The 9,990-nt window shown below is 44.1% G+C and overlaps 1 protein-coding gene across 1 annotated transcript; it reads left to right on the top strand.

Annotated features, from left to right (window-relative positions):
• Nucleotides 1-1,408: 1,408 nt before the first annotated feature.
• Nucleotides 1,409-6,984, top strand: Stmn1 (stathmin 1). The gene is made up of 5 exons (XM_046469021.2): nucleotides 1,409-1,482; nucleotides 3,120-3,192; nucleotides 3,680-3,852; nucleotides 5,818-6,009; nucleotides 6,473-6,984. The coding sequence occupies exons 2-5, from the start codon at nucleotides 3,180-3,182 to the stop codon at nucleotides 6,542-6,544; spliced, it is 450 nt and encodes a 149-aa protein (XP_046324977.1). The 5' UTR covers nucleotides 1,409-1,482; nucleotides 3,120-3,179; the 3' UTR covers nucleotides 6,545-6,984.
• Nucleotides 6,985-9,990: the final 3,006 nt, after the last annotated feature.

The raw sequence follows: 9,990 nt of genomic DNA on the forward strand, positions 1-9,990 counted from the left end.
GCCACTTAGACTAGCTGGGGGGAGGCAGACCCCACACAAGGGCGATTGTTGGAGAAAATGCTGCAACCAGCATATTTCAGGCAACAGCGAGTTGCTAATTGTTTGCTTTGTGTGATATTTGCTGCCTGTATGATTCAGTTTTCATTGTCCCCAACACCTATTAATTGTTTTATCTCTGGCACGTCCCTAGTGACTAACTAGTTATGGAGCCTTTTTAAATTAAGACTGTTATTTCCAGAGAGTTGGTCAAATGTGTTTCTTGGTTTGGGAACATTAATTCCATTAATAAAATGAAGGTGTCCTTTGTTTCATCAGGCTCTCGAAGCATATGCCTTGATACACCGTCACTAGAGTCTTGGTCAGGGGAGTGGGAGAGGAGATCTGGAACCATGAGCATTTCACTTATTTATTTTTCTCATTTTGTGGGGAAGGGGAGGTCAGTCATTTTAAGACAGTCAGGGTCAAACCAATTTCCTCTGTGCCTCTGCTGTGATTCTGATCTATCCAGGCCAGAGGAACAGTGACCCTGAGGTTCCTTTTGTTTTCATTCTTAAAAAGAGCACTGCACTGCTCTGACGAGCACGTGCTCCAAGAACAAAAGCAACACTTAGCTGCAGTCGGTGTATCTAGAACTGCTACTGGTCTTCCTTCCCTATCATGGTGAAGGGTTGGCAGAGCAGATGGAGTCTGCATTTGAGCCCAGTGGCTTTGTTAGACCAGAGGAGATCAAATTCCAGAGCCTCACGCTTTCCTGCATGGGGTCCCTGGTCACCAGCTGAGGACACTAGGGAGGAAGCACACAGTGAGGGAAGAGCCACGCCCGCCCGTGACCCGTTAGCACTGGGTGGGTTAGAGACTATAATGATGTCATAATACAGGTAGCACGCGGGTATCCAGAAGTAGGACGCTAAAGGGCAGGGGGCTATGCAGGGAAGTGGAGTGACATTGTCCTATCACAAGGACTCAGGCATCTTAGGCAACGGTGCGGGGTGGGGCACCAGAAGGGACGTTACTCTGTTTAGGTGCTGGCACCGGGAAGAACCAGGGTAAGTGGCTCAAACGAGGAAGAGTCCAGGCAGCCAAGGTTTAAGAGGTAGGGCGGAACCCCCTTACCTCCGCCCCGCCCCACCCTACCCTTTCCCCAGAGATGCAAAGCCAGCTCTGACTTTGTCCTGGTCGCCGCGCCAATGGCCTCTTTCCCGGTGAGACCGCGCCCTAGCCGCTGGCTCACACCTGGGGAGACCCCCAAGCACTCCCACCTCCGCATTGTCCTCGTGCCCAGTTGGCTTGGACTACACTTCCCGAGGTGCTCCGGGTCCAGAGGGGGCGGAGCCCACTCGGGTAGTGGGGAGGGGTCGGCACGTGCCGCTGCGCTCAGCCAATGCGGAGCCCCGCGGGTAGGTCACGTGCCGCTGTTTGGCGCTTTTGTGCGCGCCCAGGTCTGTTGGTGCTCAGTGTGGCCAGGCGGCTCGGACCGAGCAGGTGGGTCTTGGGTTCCCAATAGGGCCAGGGGTGGCGGGTTGGGGGCAGTTTTGAGAAACGCAGCGGGCAGGAGCGGTCAAGCTGTGGCAGCAACCCCGGGGAGGGCAGCGGGCGTGGCCGCGGGCCCCCGAGGGGCTGGCCGGCGGGGGTCGCTCCGCTTTGTGTGTGGCTCGGGCGGAGCCCCGGCTTTGTCCCCACTCCCTGGGGGCGCGGCTGTCGTGGGGAAGGGGCGCGGCCAGCTGGGAGAACTCTGGTCGTCAGTCTCGGGGTGCCGTCGTGGAGACAATAGGGGGCGTGGGCCCTCGTCTGCCTCCCCTTTCCCTCGCCTTGTGTATGCGTCTTTTGTGGGGTCCCTATTGTCTGAAGGAGTAGGGCGCGCCCCTGGAGAGCAGCAGCCCTAGGTCCAGGCTGCAGGCGGCTGGGACCGCGCCGCCTCCCCGCTGTTGCCCTCTCCCATGGTTGGGAGACTCGCCCAGAATGGCTCGCCGATCCCCGCGGAAGGGGACCGCAAACAGTTCTGGGATACTGCTGTTTGGGAATTGAGGTGACGGGAGGAGATAGGCAGCGGACGGCGGAGCTACCCGGCGGCCAGTTCCCTGTGCCCGCCCCACCCGCCAAGCTGCAGCGGCGGCTTGGCGGTGTTTTTGGCGGGAGTTGAGGGGGGGGCGTCCGCGCGGGGCGAGTTCGGGAGGGGCGGAGTTACCCGGATAGGACCGTTGGCTCCGCCTCTCCCTCCCCTTCCCACGCGCGCGGGCTCCGCAGTGTAGAGAGTTCGCGGAGATTCGAAAAGGCGCGGGGAGGAAGTGGGCGGGGCCAGGGGCCGGAGCTCAGGGCGTGCTTTGATTGGCCGGGGGCAGCCTGCCCTCTCTGCTCGCCCTGGCCAGGGACACGCCCATCCCGGGTCCGGTGCTGTCTAAAGCTCTGTAGAAATCGCTGTCGCAGATTTCAATTTTTGTGTGTTGGGAACCTGTAATCCTAGGTTTTCAGTACTAGCCCGAGATCTCCAAGTATCGTGATCTAAAAAAAAAAAAAAACTGACAAATGCATTTTTTTTAATTTTACATAGGCAAGAAATATTAAAACCTAAAGGTTCACAAAACTTAATTTGCTCACTGTTGGGCAAGGAGCTTAAACCTTAAGAACAATAGGAGTTGAACATAATTGGTTAACGTTAGCTTGGGCGTCTTGTTATCCACCATGGCAGACCAGACAAAGCAGGGGTGGGTATTTCATTTGCACAATGAGTTGTAGGCAGTATTAAGATGGCTCCGATCTCACTGTTGAATTGAATCTGGAATATCTTCTCATGGTTTGGGCGAAAAAAATTTAGTTTTTTGGGGGGGTGGGGAGGGATCCTTCAACCTTGTAACTTACCTAATTCTTATTTTTATTTTTTTGAATAATCAAGGTCAGTTAACTTAATCTTTTGCAATCAGTGTTATTTTATTCAGCTTTCCCAATATGTTTCAGTAATTTTCAGAAACCTTGATAATTTTCTTTCTTGGTTAATGATGTACATAATTACACAGTGATTTTTCTGACATCAATTTATGTAGATGTGATTTGAGGTCCCTTTGTATTGATGACATACAGAAATGCAAAGAAATTGATTGCATGCTTTTGAAAATCATTTTCAGGGCTTTCCTTACCAGTGGATTGTGTAGAATACACTGCCAGTCTCTTGTCTTCTATTCACCATGGCTTCTTCTGGTAGGTAATCTATTCAGAAAAGCTGAAATTTTGATGGGTTTATGATTATAGAATAGGAGGTAGCTTAGGTCTTAAGATTTTAATCTGGCACTTGTTTTGGTTTTATTACAAACCCACTTTCTGAATAGGAGAATAATTTAAAAGAAAAAATGATTATCACTTGAATGTACTGAGAGCTCATAATTGTTTCATAATTAGAGGATTTGGCTTGGTCCAAAGCAAAATTGTGGAGTTTGTGCAAGTCTTTCTTTTGTTCATTAAAATGATTGTCAAATACTAATTCCTCAAAATGGAGTTTATTAATCCAAAGATGTTGAGCTTTATTTTTCTGGGAGATGGTATTTAAGTAATTACTTGCCTACAAACACATCTTCGCCAGCCCTAATTCTATTCATTAAATTGGCTTGGTTTTTAGAAATTATGGAACCATTTATTAGAATAGGAGAATCCCATTTTTCTGAATTATCATAAATATGATCAACTCCAGATATTCAGGTGAAAGAACTGGAGAAGCGTGCCTCAGGCCAGGCTTTTGAGCTGATTCTCAGCCCTCGGTCAAAAGAATCGGTCCCAGATTTTCCCCTTTCCCCTCCAAAGAAGAAGGATCTTTCCCTGGAGGAAATTCAGAAGAAATTAGAAGCTGCAGAAGAAAGACGCAAGGTAAACATCACAGCTCACAGAAAACAGGATGTTTATTAATGTGAAGGGGCAAATCAGTTTTGTTTCCATAACGGGAAGAAAACAATTGTAGCTGCACTATAATTTTAACTGTGAAAATTATATATGTCAATAGTGGAGGAAAATAACAGCCGTCATTTTTGGGCTCTTATTATATGCCAGCTTCTATGTTTTTCCCCTTTAATACAATGACTCTACAGGGTAGGTATTGTCTCAGATAATGGAGATTAGAAAATAGCCTCAGGAACGCTAAGTCATTTTCCTGAAGTCCTACACCCAGTGTTGGGGCCAGAATTCTAGCTGAGTTCTGTTTTATAGGATGCTTATATTACTTGTACTTCCTCTGAAAAATATAACATTTGTTGGCAGATGATTCTTTGTAGTTTTATTTTTTATAGCTATACAGTAAAAACATTTAAAATTGCTAGTGATGTGGATGTGTTGCTCAACTGGTATTGTGGTAAGCTTTTCTCTTATGTAAGCATATAAAGTAGCCATCTTTTAAAAGAGCTAATCAGAAAAAATCAAATACTAACATAGTTGTAAGAAAAATTAGGAAACAATTTTGGAAATTAAAAGTATTCATTATGCTATTTCCCAGAAATGACCTCTGTTAATATTTTGGTGTATTTCTTCCCATTAGAATTATTCTATTAATTCTGATTATTTAGTCTTTCCTTTCCCAAAAACTAATTGGGGTAAGTAGATTTAATTTTATTAAGGTTGGGGGAATCAAAGGTACAAAAAGGTGAAGGTGACTGAGAATGTGACCCAGTGGTAGAGTATTTGCCTAGCATGTTCAAGACTCTAGCTTCAGTCCCTGGCACTGCAAGGGAAACAAAGGTGAAGTAGGAATCCACCCTAGCCTAGCTCTGATAGTGTGATATGAAATCAAGCATGCATACACACACATATATGACCCTTTTTAAATAGGTGGAGCCTGTGCCTTGTAACTTTCTTTCAGTGCCACATTCTATGTGGATAATGACCCACTGTTAGTGCTGGGAATCCGTTCTCCAGGAAGAGTGACAATGTTTACATTGATGCGTCATCTTCTGCCTGCTATTCTATGTAGTTGGAGTTCATGGAGTTAGGAGGAAGCAGTATGACTGGAGGCTGGACCAAGGGAAGATTTTTAAGAATCACCAGACCCTGTGGTCATTAGCTTGTGCTTTATACAATAACCACCTAAATGTAATGAAACTCCTATCATCATGATTAGGATATTGCAGAAGCAAATTAACAGAACCAGTGGCATATCTCTGTAGCTATGCCCTGCGAGTCAGTGTTTCCAAACACATCTGAATGTGTATATCAGTTAGGGCTAAAATTTTTATAATGAACTAGTTTTCTTTTGGATAGCCTTTAAAGTTTAACCAAAATCCTTTACAATAAAGTACCATTCCTAAGGGTATTACTCAAGTCATTTGGATAACATTAAGCAATAAATCTTAATCAGGGTTTTCTTACAATGGCGACAGGGTGTGGTGATGCATGCCTATAATCCCAGCAACTCTGGAGGCTGAGGCAGGAGGATAGCTAGTTCAAAGCCAGCCTTGGTAACTTAGTGAGGTCCTGTCTCCAAAAGGTGAGGAGATGGCTGGGGATAGGACTCAGTGGCAAAGCACCCCTGAGTTCAGTCCCTAGTTACCAGAAAAGAAACGAGAAATAATTGGGCAAGAAATTTTTGAACAAGTATGAGCAATTTTCTAAAACAAATAAAAGTACTAGAAAAAGAAGATGAATGTACAACTATAATGACCAGTTAAAAAATTACAGGAAAAAAGATTTTCACATTATTTTTAATGATAAGGATAACATGTCAGAACTTCAGTATTGTTTAAGGGACCCTATTTTCTGCCTCTTTGATCTTATCTGACATGATTTTTATAATTTTAATTAATGCCAAAGACATGTCAGAGTCTAGCCTGTTAAACTTTTTTCCAGTCTCATGAAGCTGAGGTCTTGAAGCAGCTTGCTGAGAAACGAGAGCATGAGAAAGAAGTGCTTCAGAAAGCAATAGAAGAAAACAACAACTTCAGTAAAATGGCGGAAGAGAAACTGACCCACAAAATGGAAGCTAACAAAGAGAACCGAGAGGCACAAATGGCTGCCAAACTGGAGCGTTTGCGAGAGAAGGTTGGTTTCTTTGTTGAGTGGTTAAGAGCTTGCCGTTTGAGGCACCAAAGAATTGGCATGAATTAATTGCCTTGACTAAAAAATGTTAGGTGTCCTTTGTGGCCTGATTTGGGAGCATAACATAGTAAATGAGAGAAGTGCTTAGATGGGGCTGGGAGATATATCAGTGATAAAGGGTTTGTCTAGCATGTGTGAGGGCCCTGGGTTCTATCCCCAGTAATATAAAGAAAAGAATAAAAAGATAAGACATTGAGTAAATTTCCAGCATAATTGGACATTCCTTGGAAGAGCAGTAGAAGGCTTAGCTATTAGGCTTCACAAGTGACCCAGGAGATTTAAGATGATGTCCTAGAACCTCGTATTTGTTGAGTTCCACAGGCTGTTTACTGAGCCTATGGGGTGGGCTGTAGTTTAACTAGACTTTTCATTCAACTGATGATGATTATATGCAATTTCTTCACAGGATAAGCACATTGAAGAAGTGCGGAAGAACAAAGAATCCAAAGACCCTGCTGATGAAACTGAAGCTGACTAATTTGTTCTGAGAACTGACTTTCTCCCCTTCCCCTTCCTAAATATCCAAAGACTGTACTGGCCAGTGTCATTTTATTTTTTCCCTCCTGACAAATATTCTAGAAGCTAATGTAGGACTGTATAGGTAGATCCAGACTGTAAGATGTTGTTTTAGGGGATAAAGGGGAGAAACTGAAAGTGTTTTAATCTTTTTCTAAAGTGTTGGTCTTTTTAATGTAGCTATTTTTATTGTTGCATCTTTTCTACTTCAGTGCACTTGGTGTACTGGGTTAATGGCTAGTACTGTATTGGCTCTGTGAAAACATGTTTGTGAAGAGTATGTAGTGGCTTCTTTCAAATTGTTAGATGCTGAATATCTGTTCACTTTTCAATCCCAATTCTGTCCCAATCTTACCAGATGCTACTGTACTTGAATGGTTAATAAAACTGCACAGTGCTGTTGGTGGCTGTTGCTTCTTTCTGTTCAGGTAATTATCAAGCTGTAGAGACCCTCCTAGTTTACTGTTCAGATGGGGCTTTGGGCTGGTGGAAACACCCAGCATGTACATCACTTCAAGCTCTGCCCTGGGTTTCTTGCTTCGGAGGCAGTTTGCATTGTCTTCTTCCACAATCATCACTTTGTGTTGCTGCCTCAGCCCAGATCAGCTGTGACTATATTCTTTCAGATGTTTATTTGCAAACAAACAGTTTTTTGTTTCTCTATCCCTGTTAAAAAGGCAATTTAAAGGTACAAGTGGTGTTTCTAGAGAATAGTTTAGAGGGGATCTTAAGATCTTAGGATATTTGATGGTTGGTTTGCTCAGTATTAGTTGGGGGTGCAACGTAATACTTTCCTTCCATAGAGTGATAAATCGACAGGATACTAATGACACTTTTTATGCTGCTGGAACAACTCTTGTGAAATGATTAAGGGAACATTAATTATATTCTGGAGTAGTATATGACATGGTTGAGGTTGGAAGATAATTCATCTTGTACTCAGAGGCCATAAATACCATTGTTAGCATACTGCCTCTCAATTCAGGGAAAGCCTCTGGCTGCTGTCCTAGGTTCCTATTTGGGAAATAGCCTTAATTGCAAATGAATATTTGCTTCTTATACTACAGCAAAAAATGTTTCCGGGAAGACTACTGAGATGTACTAATCTGTGTGCTCCTGTAGCTCTGGCTTGATCTTGATTTGGGTTTCACCAAACTTATTTGTGAGAATAATAATGGCCTACCTCCCGTGTTAGAATTGAATGAATGTGGTATGTGTGTACAGAAAGAACACACTTAGAACTGTTGAGTATATAGTTAGGCTTATTATAAATAGCAATTACTATTTTCATCCAGAGGCTGATAAATGATCTCAGTTTATACTTTTGAATTGGAAATGATTATGTAATTTTTGTGTGCCTTGACTTTGAGACTAAAATGATAATAGGAGTTTGGAAGAAAGTTAATATATATAAAGAGTTATGGTGGGGTGGGGCTGGGGTTGTGGCTCAGTGGTAGTGTTTGCCTAGCATGCATGAGGTACTGGGTTCAGTCCTTAGCACCCTATAAAAATATTGTATCCACCTAAAGGTAAAACAAAGGTTTAAAAAAAAGGTAGGCCATCTAGAACAGAAACAAGATCAAGGGTATTTTTAATGTGTGACAAGTTTTGAGCAGTAATAAAGAAGACACAAGGCAAAGGTGAGGCTGGTGTATAGGGCCTTGGCATTGTTCATCTTTGGATCCTGTCTCTGGCACATAGGATTGATTCTCAAGGTTCACATGGGTGAATCGAGCCTACAGGATCTGCATAAGGCATTAGTTCTGAACAGATGGGAATAGAGTAGAAAGACAGCAGGAATTATTTAATATCAGGTGTCATACAAATGGCAATAGGATACTCGGGACATAGAAGAAAGCAAAGACCAGTCAAAATGGGCCTGAAGGACGGTCCTTCAGCTAGTTACAGCCAAGCCCATGGTGCCCTGGCTTACTGTCAGAAGGCAGTTCTAAGCCTCAACCTCATGACAGTGATGTCACAGGGAACAGAAGGGGATGTAGCCTACCCCTTGCCTTTTTATTTCACCCCTAACCTTAGTACTTAGTCTTGAGATCAGAAAAGAAGGTTGGGTTAGGTTCCTTATGCTGCACTGTGAGATTCTTCACATTTGACTTAGGGGGAGGCGAGTAATGGCTACCCATGAACTCTGGAGTCTTGTTTTTGTTTTTTTCAGGTACTGGGACTCTAACCTGAAGCCTTACATACTATGTGAATGCTTGTCACTGAGCTGTGTGAACTCCCAATGCCCTGGGAATGTCATGTCTTCTCCCAGGCCTGAGTGCCCTTTCTCTCATCCTCAGGAGTCTGCCTCTACATGGGCACGCCAGCCTTGTGACAGCACTTATCTCAGACTGACCTTATAAGGCCAGTATAGATTGACTACAGCCTGGGGCCTGTCCCCGTGGAGCAGACTCCATTCCTTTCTTTTTTTTTTTTTTTTAATTTTTAATATTTATTTTTTTTTAGTTTTCGGCGGACACAACATCTTTGTTTGTATGTGGTCTGAGGATCAAACCCGGGCCACACGCATGCCAGGCGAGCGCTACCGCTAGAGCCACATCCCCAGCCCGTCCATTCCTTTCATCTTCAGTGGAAAACGATGCTTGTCCCTTCCTGATATTTTCATACTAGGACTATTGTTTTCCTCAATCTGGGGATTGAACGCAGGGGCACTATATACCACTGAGCTAAGTCCCTGGCCCTTTTTATTTTTTGAGACAGTCTCATCAGATTGCTAAGATGCCTTGAACTTGCAATCCTCCTGCCTCAGCCTCCTGCGTTGCTGGGATTGCAGGTACATGCCTGTAATAAGGCAGTTCTGAACAGATGGGAATATAGTATAAAGAGGACCCAAAGGAGGAATTTGAAGTACTTGAACCTTGTGATTGCATAGGCTCCATGGAAGAGAGGTTTGAGAGATGTGAAGAAAGTCCTTGAATCAGCACTTAACAAGACCCCAGAATGCTCTACCTTGGGCCATATGCTAGGGTTGGGAATATGAGGTGGATTCCAGCACATCCCGTGCTTACAGGTGAAGGCGAGGAAAATTGCAAAACACCTGAGAGTGATGTGGACCATATTCATGGCTTAACCACATGTGCTCAAGTGCTCAGTAAAAGCAGTAAGCACAGGGGCCTTGAGCAGTCTGGGAAGCTCAGAAGAAAAGGGGTTTGAGCTAGACCCTTGAAAATTCAAATCCTGAGAAAGCACTTAACTCTTAAAACACTTAGTAAGGGCTGGGGATGTGGCTCAAGTGGTAGCATGCTTGCCTGGCATGTGTGCGGCCCGGGTTCGATCCTCAGCACCACATACAAACATATGTTGTGTCCGCCGAAAACTAAAAACTAAAAAAATTCTCTTAAAAAAAAATGGGAAATGACTTGTTTCAGATTAGTAGCTCCAGAATAG

Source organism: Marmota monax, unplaced genomic scaffold (assembly GCF_021218885.2).
Source record: "Marmota monax isolate L192 unplaced genomic scaffold, Marmota_monax_Labrador192_F-V1.1 WCK01_AAM20220418_F8-fsc00008, whole genome shotgun sequence".
NCBI lineage: Eukaryota > Metazoa > Chordata > Mammalia > Rodentia > Sciuridae > Marmota > Marmota monax.